The 17,111-nt window shown below is 41.8% G+C and overlaps 1 protein-coding gene across 1 annotated transcript in view; it reads left to right on the top strand.

Moving 5' to 3' along the window:
- Positions 1 to 17,111, top strand: part of BRSK2 (BR serine/threonine kinase 2) — a 142,251-nt gene that overhangs the window by 99,012 nt on the left and 26,128 nt on the right. Inside the window, exons 5-13 of the mRNA XM_018561356.1 lie at positions 1,118 to 1,234; positions 4,295 to 4,328; positions 4,415 to 4,483; positions 4,558 to 4,704; positions 6,295 to 6,326; positions 7,874 to 8,038; positions 8,434 to 8,531; positions 8,621 to 8,771; positions 10,564 to 10,624. Coding sequence (XP_018416858.1) covers positions 1,118 to 1,234; positions 4,295 to 4,328; positions 4,415 to 4,483; positions 4,558 to 4,704; positions 6,295 to 6,326; positions 7,874 to 8,038; positions 8,434 to 8,531; positions 8,621 to 8,771; positions 10,564 to 10,624 — 874 coding nt within the window. The remainder of the gene's footprint in view (positions 1 to 1,117; positions 1,235 to 4,294; positions 4,329 to 4,414; positions 4,484 to 4,557; positions 4,705 to 6,294; positions 6,327 to 7,873; positions 8,039 to 8,433; positions 8,532 to 8,620; positions 8,772 to 10,563; positions 10,625 to 17,111) is intronic.

Consider the following 17,111-nt stretch of genomic DNA (forward strand, 5'->3'; position numbering starts at 1 on the left):
TATATATATATATATATGTATGTATGTATGTATATAGTGCAAGGGGGCATCAAGGAGGGGTGTGGATTTTTTGTTAAATGGAGTTACACTTTATTGTGAACCTGCGGCCTGGTTATGGAGATTTACATATTTACATATTCTTAACAAACAGTAAATGAGCATTGACCGCAGAGTCAATGAAATCAGAGCTCATCTTCCCTTGCCTCCAGTAGTAGGGACTTGGCAGCCTGCCAAACCTCCAATGTAATAAAACAGCCAGTGCTGTAAGCTGACTTCAGTGTCTTTGAGGTGAACTTTGAGGATGATTTGCTCCACAGTGACTGCAGCTATAGTGGACAATAATGGTTAGTTTTAAGGTTCACTTTCTGCTTTCAATTTAATTATTTAATATGAACCGCCTGGCCACAGGTTCACTTTAAGATGCTTACAATACTTGCAAATAATGAGCCATGTAAAGCTGCCCTAAAATACCAATCAATATAAAATAATAGTCTAAAGAAATGTGCAATTTAGGTCGCCCTGGAAAAGTTAATCTGTTAGAATTTGTCATTCTTTTCCTTGGACTTACAGTCTCTTTGCATTCTAATACCACCCTCAAGTGGTATTTTAGTTATAGGCACAGTCGGTGGCCTGAATCAGTCCCAGACTTCCTTATGTGTTTGATACTTCATCAGTGGGATCTCTTTGTCACAATTCCCATCTCTGGCTCCCATTCTCGGATTTTTAGGCAATGCTGCCCAACATTTATAAAAAAAACTGAAATATTTGGGACTGGTCCATCAAGGTAGTTCAATGGTCATATACAATATGCTTGTGCATTTGCTATAATCAGAAACATTAGATCAATATTATCTAGCACATTTGTGTGTGTACTCTTAAAAGGGAATGACATTATAAATTAATGGCAGTGCACAGACTGTCGTGTGTTAACGCGCACTGCCGGGAACTCATTTTACTGCATATTTCAAAAACACAGGTCTGAGAGATGCCCGACTGCCTGATAATTACACTTGTAGTGTATATAGCGTCACACTTACATTAATGTGTACCATTTCTTACCAGCTGTGTTTGTTTTTGGTTGTTCATACAATTTCTATCATGTTCCCTTGCTCACCAGTCACAGAGATCTAAAACCTGAGAACCTACTTCTGGATGAGAAGAACAACATCCGAATAGCAGATTTTGGAATGGCCTCTCTGCAGGTCGGAGACAGCCTGTTGGAGACCAGCTGTGGGTATGTAAGCCATGCATAGGCTCAACAGACATTCTGAAGACAGTGTGTACACAGGTATATCCTGAATGGGTGATATAAAAAATGACTATAGGGTCATATAAAAAAGGCTGATTAAATGATGTGAGCAACACAGAAAAAGTGAAAAGCAGGAATCACCAGCACTCGGTAAATGGTGTTCAAATAATAAACGTCCATTTATTGGACAAGTTGTCACAGTCGTTTGTGACAACTTGTCCAATAAATGGAAGTTTATTATTTGAACACCATTTACCGAGTGCTGGTGATTCCTGCTTTTCACTGTTGTTGTGCACAGCGCCATCCGTGAGTATCACTGCGAGCACCACCATCAGTATCTTGCTAGTCGGCCCTGCTGGCTCACAAAGCACCTGAACAATGCCTGCATCCAATCAGATTGTTCAGGTATTTTGAGAGCCAGCGGCGCCGACCAGCAAGATACTGAAGCTTGGCCCAGTGGGAGATTCCTCAATCCACACAGCTTAGCGTAGATGGAGGAATCTGTTGCACTTTTTCCATGTGACCATAGAAAATCTATAGGTGTATGGCCAGCTTAAGTGGTAAATCCTATTAAAGTCTCTGGGGGGTGAATCCTGTTAGTAGATTCTGGCCTTTTTGGAGGATAATAGACAGTTGTTAAAAGAAAGGCATGGGAAAATGGGCACTGCTATGGAGGGCATATACCAATGCAAAACAATAAAAAAAACTGCAGAGACAGGGTCTTTTCATTAAAGAACGTAAATCCATCACTGTCAGGGCTTATTGGGCTGTGAAAATTAATTTATCCTTTTACAGTTTACACCTTTTTCAGGTAGTTTTAGCAGCGATGCATGCTATTTCATCAAGCTATAACAGGCTTGATTTGATTGATAGAAATTGGCCAGTAGTTCGCTGTGGCTGTCCCTGTTCTCACTGATGTAAAACTGTCCGGCTGCGGAACAATTTTCATCAAACTCTAATTAAGATTCAAGAGACCTCAGATGAAACAGCAGTGGAAAATTGGACAACAGCAGGGCACTTTTAATGAGGGAGAATTTCCCCAAATGTACTAAAGACAAAGCATACATACTACAAAAATTAAGAGACTGCAAATTACACAGCGGTGTAAAATTGAACAGCAGTGGTATAATTTTGAATAGCAAGTCTAGGCCCAAATTTAATAGAGACAAAGACTGGAGACAAATTTACTAGTACAACTGGGGTTGTACTACAAGAATTAAGATACTTTAGAGCAGTGGTTCTCAACCTGTGTAACCTCAGGACCCACATTTGTCTTTGGTCATTAAGTTGCGACCCAAGCTGCATTTCAATGGAACACACAGTGTTGAGGTGTGGGTGATTGAACTGTGGGTGGGAGGTGTGTTTGGGGTGCCATTCAAAGGAATGGTAACACAACGCACCTCCCACACCAGAATGCATAGTAGGTGCGATTGCATGGTACAGTGCGTTAATCACACAGGGCTGTTCGATTAACGCACTGTACTAGTGTGACCAGGCCATCAAAAACACTGACAGACACACACAACCACAGACACAATCTCACACACACTCCAAAAAAAATTCATCCATATGTGCATTGCTGGTACAGCTCCCTTGCTCGCCCTGTAAAGATTCCGGGGGCCAGAACGTGACGTCACTCCGGGTCCAGGCACCTCTACAGGACATGCGAGGAAGCTGTAAGCAATGCATGTATGGATGGAGCTCCGTCGCGTCCATACCTCCAGTCCACCTCAAGTTGAGACTCGTTGCTGAGCAGCATATGAATGGCTGCTTGGCGCGATAACTGACAGTGCTGTCAGGAGGCTGGGAAAAGCGGAAAGAACTGGGGAGGCTGAGAAAAGTGGAAGGAACGCAGTGACCCGCTAAATACATGGTCGCGACCCACTTTTGGGTCACGACCCACCAGTTGAGAACCAAGGCTTTAAAAAATTGACCAACAGCAGGACATTTTTAATGAGGGAATATTTCCCAAAATGTACTAAAGACAAAGCATACATACTACAAGAATTATGAGACTGCAAATTATACAGCGCTGTAAAATTGAACAGCAGCGGGATAATTCTGAATAGCAAGTCTAGGCCCAAATTTACTAGAGACAAAGAGCAGAGACTGGGGCTGTACTACAAGAATTAAGATACTTTAGAACAGTGGTCCCCAACCCCCGGGCCGCGGACCGATACCGGTCCGCCCAAGGAACGTGTGCGACTTTCCATTGACGAGAGGTTTAAGGCCGTGACACACTGCAGGCGAAGCAGCGCGGCGCACAAGCGCGGCGACTCGCGGTCCTTCGCCTGCAGTGTGTCTAGTGAGTTCAGATCCCCCACTCTGCTCGGCGACAGCGTGTGTAGCGCAGCGTCGTGAGATGAAAAAGTTCATCTCCAGCCAATCACAGAGCGCGACGCAATGAAGGCATCACAAAGCGGCAACACGCATTAGAGGATGCAGCTGTATAAAGATGCCCTGCGTTAGAACAGGTTTAATCAGGGAAATTCTGTGAATAGAGATAAATTCAAAATGAACAGGTTACAAGAAATCAGATTTTTCTATCAGTTTACTGCTGCTGTCTGTGTAGCACCTCTCTCCACTGACTACAATGTCAGCCTCTCCTGTCTCTCCAAGCGTACGTAGGTAACTGATAGTGCTAGAGAGACGTGTAAACACTAAGGTTAAACATTAGTAATGCTTGGAGAATGATTTCATTAAGGCCTGGTTCACACCTGGGCGTTTTGTAGAGCGTTCGAACGCTCTATAAAGCGCTCAAACACCGAGATCCCATTATTTCTTATGGGTATGGTTCACACCTGGGCGTATTACAGGCCGTATGAACGCGCTACAAAATGCCCTACGCCCAAAGAAGTACAGGAGCTTCTTTGGGGCGTTTTTGTCGCGCGTTTCCTTGGGAATACAGCCAAGTAGCCCTTGGAAACGCGCGTCACGAAACGAGCGACAAACGCGCATATTCGATACGCCTAGGTGTGAACCCAGCCTTAGGACCTGTACTATCTCTTTTATGGTCTCTCATTTTTCTCTTCACACTTTCTGTAGGTCTCCCCATTATGCCTGTCCGGAAGTTATCAGGGTAAGTACTCCATACTGTCTTTGTCTATAATACACAACTGTGCTCTGCTAGGAAAGAACATTATTAACCCTTTGCATCCTGTACAGGGTGAGAAATATGACGGCAGAAAGGCTGACATCTGGAGTTGCGGTGTCATATTATTCGCTTTGCTTGTGGTGAGACTGATACTTCCTTTAGGCTAATAACTCTGATTTACTATCATGGAAAGCTAACTGATATCTTGCTGCAGGGCGCTTTGCCATTTGATGATGACAACTTGAGGCAGCTCCTGGAGAAGGTCAAACGAGGGGTCTTCCATATGCCACATTTTATTCCCCCGGATTGTCAGAATCTCCTCTGCGGGATGATTGAGGTGGATCCCTTGAAGAGACTGACGGTGAGAAATAAAGAATATGTGCATGTTGTTAAAATGTTGCCCAGCACAGACTTTGGTGCTTTTATTGGAGGTGCTTTTACTTTACTCCATACTGGAGGACTGGAGAATCGACCAAATGAGTGAAGACTATACATCCCAGTGCTGTGTGACTATGTACAAGCAGTCAGCCATCAGCTGATGGCTGACTGCTTGTAAATAATTGAGGACTTAGTGAGGGGAATTGATCAAAACTGGAGCAGACATAATCTGAAGCTTCTATTTTTCATTGTCAAAGCTAAGCCTAACAAACTGAAGAGAGAAGCTGACTATGGGCGGTTACTATGGGCAGTTGCTCCAGATTCTGTCTGCTCCAGTTTTGATCAATTCCCCCAGTATGTTTACTGTGTCCCTAGTTATGAATGAACAGGAAGTGCTCTACATCACTTCCTGTTCATTCATGATTGTGGATATAGTAAACATTAGGGTCGCACAGATACCAAGTACAGTACTCGGTACAAGTATGAGTACATGTACCGATACTTTTGAGCTCCAACACTAGACTAGAGACAAATTCAAAAGTTAGGAGGCAGCTGTCATTGGTAGGGAGCACACGGAGCTCCTGGCATTTGTACATCTCTGTTTTAATGTACGATTTTGTTTTTATAAATATAAATAAAGGGATGCACAGATACCAGTTTTGCGAGTACGAGTACTGGTACTTGCCGAGTACTTACAAGTATGAGTACTGATACATTTTTGTTTATTGTCATGTGACAGTTTTTCAAAACCAATACAGACTAATGATTTCAGGACAGTGGTGGAGCGCCAGAGCTAGGTCCCAGCTGCAACCGCTGCAACCCTGGTAGTTCTCATGATAATGCCAAGTATCTGCACTGGTACTCGAAAAGTATCTGTGCATCCCTAGTAAACATACTATCGCCACAAGTTATGAATGAACAGAAACACTCACGGGGCTATTCACAAAAGGATGAAGAGTTTGGAGAAGGCAGGAGAAGTGAATAATCTAGGACAACATAACTGAACTGGAAAGTGAGCTGAATTGGAGACTTTTTCCAAATCAGCTATGTTGTCCTAGATTGTTCACTTCTCCTGCCTTCTCCAAACTCTTCTCCCTTTTCTGAATAACCCTATCAGTAGAGAGGCTTCCTGTTCATGCATAAAAGGACTCTTAGGGGTCCATTCACGAAGCTGCCGAGGGCAGCTGAGTGAATGACTGATCTGAAGTGAAGTGAGCCAAACACTGTTTGGCTTTTCACTTCAGGCTGGTAAGTTTCAGCCTGACTATTTTTTTATTTTCTGTTTCAAAATTTCATTTCAGTGCATCTATATTTAAAATAATATGTACTGTAAAAGGAGATTATCTTTGAAAATACTTGCTCGTTTTCTAGCACAGAGTGCCTTCTTTAGCTACCTCTGAACACAGCATACTATCTGCCCTCATTTACATGGGGCCTAAAAGTTTGACTAGTTCTGCCTTTCATTTTTATATTTAGATGAGTATAAATATATATGATATATACTGTATGTATAGATTAGTATAACACAGGACTCTGCCACAGTGTGTATTAAGTGTCTCTTTTTCCCTTGCAGTTAGAAACCATACAGAAGCACTCCTGGTACATGTAAGTATACAAACAGTAACTGATTTGATTACTAATTGATCTGTCCTATCTGACGGGTATATCACAGAGAGACCAATAGTACTGCATACCTTCCAACCAGGGGTGTCCCTAGCATCCAGCATATTCGTTACCTGAGGCAAAGAGGGGAGTTTTGCCAGTGCTGGTGGTGCAAGTTCCAGTGGGGAGGGGTGGATTGTTGGCAGATGAGGTGCTGGTGGTGCACGCTACTGGGGTGAATTATCTCACCGCCCCCGGCCCACTGGTTGTCTGGAGCTGGGCGTTACACTAGCTAGAGTTGCTAAAAACTAGAAAGGGAGATGTGTATGGCATTTACACATATCCCTAACTGGCAACCTGGGACCCTCTGGCCTCTCACGTGACCCTAAGAGATGCTGCCTGAGGCAACCGTCTCAGGCTGCCATATTATAGGGAAGGTCCTGCTCCCAACGGTCCCTGATTTGGAGGGACTGTCCTTCATTTGGAACCAAATCAGAGACCATCTTCATATATGGCATATAAAGATTGTGCAAGAAGATGTCCCTCTTTCTCATCTCAGAAAGTTGGGAGGTATGGTACTGTGTCACTGTAGATGAGCCTTGACCAAAAGCTGCATGCCTTTAGGAAATGCGCTGGTAAGAGGATGTCCCTGACAGATAAATGTTTCTGGAAATAGGAATATGCACCTAAATGAAGATTAATGTTAGTGACAGATTGCTGTGTGTATATTAAGCTTAGTGACAGATAGATGGTTGGCAGCTCAGTTTGTACATGTAACACATTGACAGATGGTCGCGTATGACAGACATGTGTACACACATGATGTACAGAGACACGCAAAGGCTTATTTTTCTTTGCAAATAATATTTCAGATGTTGCCATTAGCAACCAAACTGATCCCAAGTTTCATTTTCTAGACCAGGTCAATAAATGGATTTAAAAAAAATAAAAACTGCTGCAACAAAATGTTTTCCTGGTTCCAGTTTACATACATCAACCCAATGCTCTTTAATAAAAGATAATGGGCTCAATCTGCTAAGCTCTGAGGCTCCATTCACATATAGCGTTTGCTTTTCCTGCGTGGTTTTCCATGCGGAAGACCGCACGGGACGCAAACGCTATATGTGAAACAACTGCACGGATTCCGCTCGTTTGCGGCCATTATATAGCCGCGAACGTGTGGAATCCGCTGGATTATGGAGCTGGCACTATTTTGGGGACCGTGCGGTTTCGTACTGCACCGTCTCCACAATAGTCTGAACAATGCACATTGAAGTGCATTGTTTTTTCTGTGAGGAGCGGCTCCGTGCGTATTCGTATCCAGTGCAGTGCAACTTGGGTCATGACTTAATGACCAAGGACAAATGTGGGTCCTTAGGTTACACAGGTTGAGAACCACTGTTGTAATCCATCTCAACCAATCAGAAAGCTTGTTTTATTGATCATGTCAATAAAATGCTGATATCTGATTGCTTGGTATGGGTTAATGAACATTGCATTTGTGTGTGCTGTATTTAAATAAGTCACAATAACTTTTTTTTTCCTTTCAGAGGGGGAAAGAATGAGCCAGAACCCGAGCAAGCAGCTCCCAGGAAGGTACAGATGGGGTCCTTGCCATCGTTAGAGGATGTTGACCCGGATGTGCTGGAGAGTATGCATTCCCTAGGCTGCTTTAGGGACCGGAACAAATTACTGCAAGACCTGTTGTCTGAAGAGTAAGAGTCAAGATCCTTGTGTTTACTGCAGATTTGTAGATCTGGTGAATTGTCTGGCATCCTAGTACTTTAATTTAGCAGCAACTTGCAAGTCTCACGTTGCCTACCTCAGATAGAAGGCAATAAAACTAACATGTTGGGGGTGGGAAGAGAGACTTACAGCTGCAGTATGTATCACAGGAGGGAGCTTGAGGACCACTGGGCAAAATCTATACAGGGAAAGCTGTACTGAGCAAGCAGTGGATTTATCATGAGAGACAGGAGGAATTATATGCAAGCTTTAAGAACATAAGCAGATTTATAAAGAGTAAAGAAGCAGAATCATATTAATTATATAATTATTGTAACATTAGAAGCTAAAAGATTTTCTAAAACACTTTCTCCTTGATGAGCAGAGAAAATCAGGAGAAGATGATTTATTTCTTGTTACTGGATCGGAAAGAGAGGTATCCCAGCCAAGAAGATGAGGACCTCCCACCGAGGGCAGATATTGGTAATATTCCTAATCTTCCAACTTCAAATCTAGACTTCAAGTAGTCACTTTGTATGTTCAGTCTAACTCCTTGTCTTGTTATCTTCTAGATCCTCCTAGGAAGCGTGTTGACTCACCCATGTTGACTCGCCATGGGAAGAGAAGGCCAGAGAGAAAATCTATGGAGGTTCTGAGTGGAACAGATGGAGGCTCCCCAGTACCAGCACGCAGGGCCATTGAGATGGCACAGCATGGGCAGAGGTCAGAAACTGTTTGCGTGTGTGAAACCTGAAATCTGTAGCATGCGTATGTTGATGTATTAGTATCCTTTCACACTTTAGACTCAAACAGTCCAGATGTGTGGGCCACAAATGGCCATGGATTCCATCGCAATATGTTTGCAAAGTATAAAAATATGCAGGAACTTCATAAACCTCTGGTGTGCATCCAATCCAAACGTCTGGTGTTGAGTTATGTGTCTAGCCACGGGCAAACATGTTATTTGCATATGCTGTGAGGCTCCATAACAGCCCTCTTGGACTTAGGAGCTCAATTATTAGAAATGTCTGACAGTTAGGTGCAGGACATTATTCTATTGTCATGTAGACCGATCATGACTCATGTTTATCTAGCTGACAATCGACACACAGCACATAAGTATTTTTATTTGTCTAGTAGTTGAATGGGGAGCCCAGAAATTGGTCTTACGCAGAAGCCCTTTTGTGACTTTGTCTGGTACTGGGTCTAACTGTAGCTATATAAACCCCAGCTAACTAAGAAATAGTACCTGAGATATACAGTATGTGTTATTAAGTGGTACTGTCAAAACTATTAATTATATTTTCAGTATAGTATATATGTTTTATTCAGTGGTAGAAAGAAGTAGGCATCTTGCTGCACTCCTTACCGGAACAATAAATATCCTGAATGTACAGGTGGGTGCTCGTAGCGACCACGGGTGTCACCGTGAATGAACATAGGAATAGCATAAATGTCACCAGCACACCAGAAAGATTCAGCAAAAGTCCATTCAATGGCCAATTGCCACTAATCGGATAGCAATTGGTCATTGAATGAACTTTTGCTGAATCTTTCTGGTGTGCTGGTGACATTTATGCTATTCTTTTATTCAGTGGTAGGACTGGCATTATTGAGGTTCAAGCGTAAATGAGGCACAATATGAAGTCCTACTCACCCGCTCAGAAGCATCCTTTGTGCTCCCTAACAGTCTGGACATGCAGCTCTTACAGTAGCACTGCTTGCCCACCATCTGTAAAGGCTCCATGTATGAATGTCTTAGAGGAAGAAAGCCTCAGTGTTTACTTATGTGAATTAATTCTAACCCTTCCCCACTATATTAAAAAACTAAAACAAAGGATGAGGCTATGAGGCTTTCAGATCAGAGTTTATATCTAGCTGAAAAGAACCAATTACCTTTCTAGTAGACACAGTGGTAAATGATGTTCTCTTGAGGTGCTACTGGGAAGAGAAGGATCTGCAAAGAGAGAACAAGCGTATGAAATTTCACCTTGCTGCTCCCCCTATTTCACTGTAGCCCCTGTCTCTTCTCATCAACCTCTAAGAACCTCGGCACACCCTACTCCCAACTCTGCTTATCATAATGAACAGAACTTAGGGCACGTGCCAAACTCAAGGCCCAGGGGCTGAATCCGGCCTACCAGGCCATTTCCTAGACTTCTACTTACAGATCTAGGTTATTACTAAAACCAGTGATAATCGAATGCAGAAACAATTATGATAAAGATTAGATACATTTATATAGTCTTACAGATACCTTTGAGGGCAACCATAATGTTGATGAAGCCCACGATTAAATTGAGTTTGACACCCCTGACTTAGAGGAAACCTTTAAGGCTGCCATTGCTGTTTTCGAATCAGCATGACAGCCAGGCAAAAAGCATGTTTAGAATGAGGTGTAATCAGTGGCAGCTCCCATAATCTGTAAGTACAGACACCAGAGGTGGAATTTAAATTGTACACAATATAAATGCAGTTAAGTCGGTATTGCTAAAACTTGTATGTGTTCTTCCAGGTCGCGATCTATCAGTGGTGCTTCTTCAGGACTTTCCACCAGCCCGATTAGTAGTCCCAGGGTAAGTTTTTTTAACCCTTTATGCCTACCCCAGCTTACCCACTCCCACCCCTTCCTCCCAGTTATCAGACAGGACCATAGCTCTTCTCTAAACTCCCATGTGATTCATGTAATTGCAGTTATATTTTAAAACATTGCTATAGGGCTCCCTTTTCATTTCCCTAGGCTTCTGTTAATCTGCTTTATTACATGCATTGACTGTCTATTTGTATGTATGACATGTTATTTAACCTGTGCACACATGCAGACTATGCCTGACTAGTAATTGGCTATGCGACAATTCAAAAAATAGTATTTACTTTATCATGACATTTTCCATCTTGAAGATGCTGTACAGTATAAGTAAAATGCTATAAATATGCCATACAGCGTAGAACAATACCCAAGTCCTCATCAGCAAAAAACACTTTATCATTTCAAAAGTTAGTTACATGATCAAAAAAATATACAGGACATCTCTTGTTTCCCATTTAACTTTCAGTGATATACAGTAGTAGAGGTATAATTTTTGAAGTTTCTCTTAAAGAAAGTAGACTATATCCAAATACCCCAGGAAGGGGAGTATGTCTAAAGTGCAATGATGAGGCATTCACGCATTGTGGAGGATAATTAGCTTTTCATTCAAAAGGAAAACCCCTAAAGGGTATGTAAACCCTAACAATGGTCTCCTTTAATTTTCTCTCTTTTAGTCTGTTAAATATACCATTGAAAACATTGTGGACCTTGCCAGGAATCTAGTGAACTAGTAACTCCCTGTCTGTGCTGAAATCTTAAACTATAATATCAGTCCTCCCAGCTCAGTCAATAGACTACAGTTCACTTCTCCCTTATGTTTTGAAGATGATGGGAGGAGGAGATGTTCTGTAGTGCCAACACATTACCTGTCCTAGGGGGACAACGCTGCTTCACCCTAGGACAGTGTAGTGTGTTATTAGTAGCATAAAAAGGATGGGAGGCGCTGGGATCTTTGACCGTGAGTGTCCAATAATTTTACTAGGAGTTTCTTTCAGGGAGCTTGAGTGCTTAGTTGTGGCTGCACTCCCACCCGAAGGGACCCCAAGCTGTTGGAGGGGCCTTGGAGAAGTCTATTGGAGCAAAGAACGGGGGCACCACCAAACATAGAAGAGTCCAAAATGTTTTATTGTTAGCGATAAAAGAGCATCAAAGAGCTAGCTAGAGCATCAGGGTTAGCTGCTTCATTTGCTTAACCCTAGACATGTGCACTGCCAAAAAATTTGTTTAGTTTAGTTTCGTTTTAAATTCACCCTGCCTGTGATCACCATCACTTCAATAACCCTGAGTCCAGTCTTATTCCCCAAGGGATTCCCCTCTTGATTACACCTCAAGTCGTGAAGAAGTGAGATTATGTTAATCCCTGAATCACATTGGCTCTTTGATGTTCTTTCATCTCCACCAATAAAACATTTTGGACTCTTCTATATTTGGTGGCACCCCCGTTATTTGATCCAATAAGAAGTGTGTTACTGGCAGGATCACATACAGGGTTATTCACAAAAGGGTGAAGACTTTGGATCTGGAAAGTGAGCTGAATTGGAGAATCTTTCCAAATCGGCTATGTTGTCCTAGATTGTTCACTTCTCCTGCCTTCTCCAAACTCTTCACTCTTTTGTGAATAACTCTGTTAAAGTTTAAGTATATCAGGATCACTAAAGTTAAAGTAAAGGGAACAATCTCAAGACATCTAAAGGGTGGTGTGCTTCAATATAATTATTTTTGCACTTGGGTTTAGCTACACTTTAAAATCAGGGTAAAGTTGAAGGAATCCTTTACTGAGAGATATACAGTATGTACTGCAATATTGCCGATATTTTATTTAGACAATGCTGATTTCCTGGCAGAAAAGTACGCAGATCAGCTTTTCTGACGTCACTTGTTCTTTGCTTAGGCAGTAATAATGCCAGAGATAGCCAGGTAACTAGCATTTTCAAAAGAATGTCAGCAATGGTGGGATGATTATATCTCCTATTACAGGTTTGCTCTCCGTCATCATTTCTAAGCTCTCTGTTAAAGTTATGGCTCAATAACTCAGGCTGCATCTGCATGTGTTCCTAGGTTGGTGTGTGTGCAGAATATGCATGATGCAGGAAGTGGCAGAAGCTGGATAATGTGAACATAAATTAAATTCATTAAACATTCTGAGTGCACTTCTGAGGAGATCTGCAGGGTGAGGTGGCTATAACGTAGATCCGTAATGAGCAAGGTTCTCCGCGCAGTCCTTTTTGCTTTTTTTTTTCTGTATATCTTTAAGAAGCAAAGGATATAGTGTAACCAGGGTAGTTGCGCTAGGATATATTTACAGAAATTAACCAGCTGCAGCAATATCTATCAACGTGATCAAGTGTAAGCCGGGGTGCTGCACCGGGGTGCTGCTGGGGGGTGCTGTGCAGCACCCCGGCTTACAAAGGATATAGTGAGCTCTGTGCCTACACCTGAACCCAGCCTTGGGTTCACCTGAAATAGTCTGATGTATTGTACTGTAAATAAAAACTATGTGCAGTGGTTGCCCATAGCAACTAACCGGCTATCATCTGTCTGCTGCTGCAAAATAGATAGTTAATTCTGAAATTTGATTGGCTAGAATAGCCAACAGCTTTTCCTTTCCATTTCTGCAATTTATTGCAAATAGTCTGTGCCTTAGCTTTGTTAATAGAGAGCAAAATAAATTCTCTATCTGCATAGCGACTTTGGAAAGTGTAATGCAAGCGAAGGTACCCATGACCAGACTAAGCTTTCAGCTTTCCACACATGGTTTAGTTAATCTTTTTTGCCATTGCAATTGATTCTATATTAAAAACGGTAATCCATAGGGACCAACCAGAATCCATTTTATATTAATCTGATTTAGCAGGAGGAATTGTGATTGGTTGTTATTCATACCTCCCAACTTTCTAATATGAGAAAGAGGAACACCTTCCAGCACAATATATTGAGACAGTGGACACACTCCATCCACACCTCCACTTATGTGGACCATTAAGAATTTATATGCCGAAATAGTTGGTTAAACCCAGAAGTGATTCTTTTTTACCATTACTTTTCCTTTATATTGGCATTTCAAATAGCAAACAAGATCATTAAGAGATGAGATAAAGGCTTTAGTGCAGCATAACACTTTTGGTAGTGAAATAGTAAATGTTCATAGATATCTGTACATCAGACCAAAAAGAGGGACGACTGAGGATAAAAGAGGGACAAAGAGATTTGGTTCCAAAAGAGGGACAGTTGGCAGGTATGATCATGAGTACCAAAGAATAGACACAACAATATTACCAAGAAGAAGAACCCTTTACTGAAAAAGGATGTTTGTGTGAAAGAAGAGCCATCACGTCTGTTAAAGCCCGACTATATTCAAAATTGAAAATCTAGCAGTGTATTGACAATAATGTTCCTTATTCCTATGTGCATTCTGCAAAAACTATAATTGTGACCCATGCAGTAATATCCTATCTCCAAGTCAGTTTCCTAACATCATAATTTCCTGTCCCAAGAACTGGCTGCATTTGCCTGGTTGTTATTTGCACGGAGACAGGTCCTCTCAATGCCCCTGTGTAGTTCTCAGTGCTGTTGTTCTTTTGTGATTCTATCGGGTGAATTGAGTTGAGGGCAGGATTATTACAATCTCACTCTTTTAAGACCGCCCACCCTGTTCCCCGGCCCACCTCCCATTTGGCACCTCTTCTGGCCTACTAAGTGAGATACTGCTCAGAACACAACATAATGGAGGGGGTTGTTTGCAAGTTGCACTGGATGCAAGGCAAATTGCAGATAATAGGAGGGTGTTACCTTCCATGCTGTTTGTTTTGTAGTCCATTGGGAGCGATATGCTGCTATTTTTTGCTTTACAAACCACGGAAAAGCAAAACACCCCTTTGTCCATAACTCCACCCACGTTTTTAACTGAGGACAACAAAATAAAGGCTAGGACTCATGGGACATGTAGGGCCCGAAAACAGGAGGAAATTACGTTACACAGTTCCAGACATCCCATTATAGCTGTGCAAATGGTGGTGTTATGATGACGTTGACGTCACTAGTACAAATATACTTGATTTATCAATTCTGCCTGTCAGAATGAAATTTTTTTATCACATGGAATTATGAATGGTCTGGAGCACAATTCATTATCAGATGGTAGAAAGGACAGAACTGGGCTTAAAATGTTAGTTGTATTTCTGTCACCTTTAAAATGCACTCAGAATGTATTATAATACACAAGTGATATAAACTTGTTTTATGTCTAATGTTTTCCTTTATTCCATCATCACATATGCCATGGGCCTCCTAGCTAAATAAAGAATAAGAGGTGTACTTTTTTCAGAGCCATTTGTCCTGCGACATTACATGTGCATTCGTTCTGTGCAAATACAGGAGGAAACGGATGTTATTAGTACCGTATATTTTCTTTCAGGAAAATACTGTGTTATGACCACTAGATGGAGCGGAGGAGCACAAGAAATAAATATGTTTTTCCTATGCTCCTCAGCTCTATCTAGTGGTCATAACACAGTATTTTCCTGATAACACATTCGACAAGAAAAGAACATATGCTAATAACATTTGCTTTGCCTCTATTCACGCAGAATGAATGTACATGTAATTTTACAGCACAAATGGCTCTGCAAATTGTTTATAAATACACCCTTATGTGTTGTCTATAGTAACCAGTCCCCCTTGATTTTTACAGCCAACACCTCCACAATTCTCTAATGCATTTGAGCCCATTCTAAATTTCTTTCTCAGATGGAAGTGTACCTTTTAAGGGAGTTCACCTACATATGGTGAAATCTTCTAATAAATAAACTGTTAAAAGGAAAATAAACTTGTGTATTATAAGAAATGATGACTACCATTATTTAGGACCATAAGGATAATAGAGGTTATTAATTGGTTGTGGATCCTCTCTGTGACCTCTGATATCCTTAATCTTTGTGCTATGTATTGGACCTAGCATTCACATGATCCAACAATGCCAGCTTAGTCTAATACTCTGGGTAATACCATTATCCATGCTTTTGCTTTCCTATATTGTGTTTTTAATTAAGCTACATGCTACATTGTAACATTATTTATGTATCAATGCATACACTCAGCAAACCTTGCTCATTTATTATCTAAATGTGACCTTCAGAACTGGCCTAAAGCTGTGTCTATTATTGATCTAGATTATAGAAGCCATGAATATATATTTTAGATATATCCCCCTACTCAGGGCCGTCCCTACCCTATATGCTATGTGAACCAGTAGAGCGGTGGCGGGGGTTGGGTAGCGGGTGCTGCTGATTGTGCTGGGGGCTTGGCTGCAGGTATGGGTGGTGCTTTGCGTTGGAATGGGAGGCTGTGTTACACTGGACAGAGAGCCATGTTGTCAGCTGCTCCCTGTCCAGTCCTGCCCAGCTCACTGACGCCACTGGTTGAAAGGAGCTTGGTGGGACGCCAGCCAGAGTGTCCTGCTCAGCTCCCTGGCAACTGATGATGTCAATGAGCTGGGCAGGAAGCCAGACAGAGCGTCATCCCTACCTCATTACAGGGATGGCCCTGCTTCCACTGCTTATCTACAGAAATCCTGGATGCCTATACTGTCATTCTGTAATGCTTTATGAGTCACTGTCCCACAGCAAGTATTCTGAAAAGGAGTTCTGGCTTTACTTGCTGCATGCTTGTTTCAGATCTGTGACTCAGAAACCAAATGCAGATACTATGAGAATCAGCAGCAGAAGGGGACCTAGGAATGGTGGAGCATATTCCTAATTGGATATTGCATATATTACATTGCTGTCAAAGCAATTGTTAATTATTTATTTGGAACAGCAAAGGTTTCAATAGTTAGACCATGCATCTAACATGCCCTTAAAGTTGCAAAGTTAGACATTAAAGTAAACCCAAACAATACTCTTTTAACATATCGCAGTGCTCCTCCAAACACTTAATGGTGACACTTATTTAAGTAGACACTTAATATTAATTCCTCATATGGTAAGATGTGTACAATGTATATAAAAACTGTAGACATCCATACACAGGAGAACTCACCAGAAGCCCATCAGAAGGCCATTGCTGACCTCTTTTTGAGAATGCTAGTTGCCTGGAATATGTGGTAGCCAGCCGGGAATGTCAGCGAAAAGTCAGAACTCCTTATGTGTATGTTCAGTCCAGATCAGTGGCTTAAGGGGGTCCAAGAAGGACCAAGGAAGGGAGTGAGGTTTGCTGATATAACCCATTTTCTCTGTGATGCTATAACAACTGTGCTTAAAGGCTAAGCATTTTCTACTGAACTGCTCTCTGGCTCTGGCTGCTCTTGAAAATTTGCTTCTAACATGCATGTCTTTTTTTTCTTTTTTTCATTCTTTGGTCCACTTTGTTGGCTGCTATTGTTCCTTCCATCTGACCCTGCGCACCATAATTGACCACGCCAATACCTTCCTCCTCCCATGGCTGCTTGGCTTTTTTATTTGTGTGTGTTTGATGTG

This window comes from Nanorana parkeri, unplaced genomic scaffold, assembly GCF_000935625.1.
Source record: "Nanorana parkeri isolate BGI_ZX_2015 unplaced genomic scaffold, ASM93562v1 scaffold518, whole genome shotgun sequence".
Classification (NCBI taxonomy): domain Eukaryota; kingdom Metazoa; phylum Chordata; class Amphibia; order Anura; family Dicroglossidae; genus Nanorana; species Nanorana parkeri.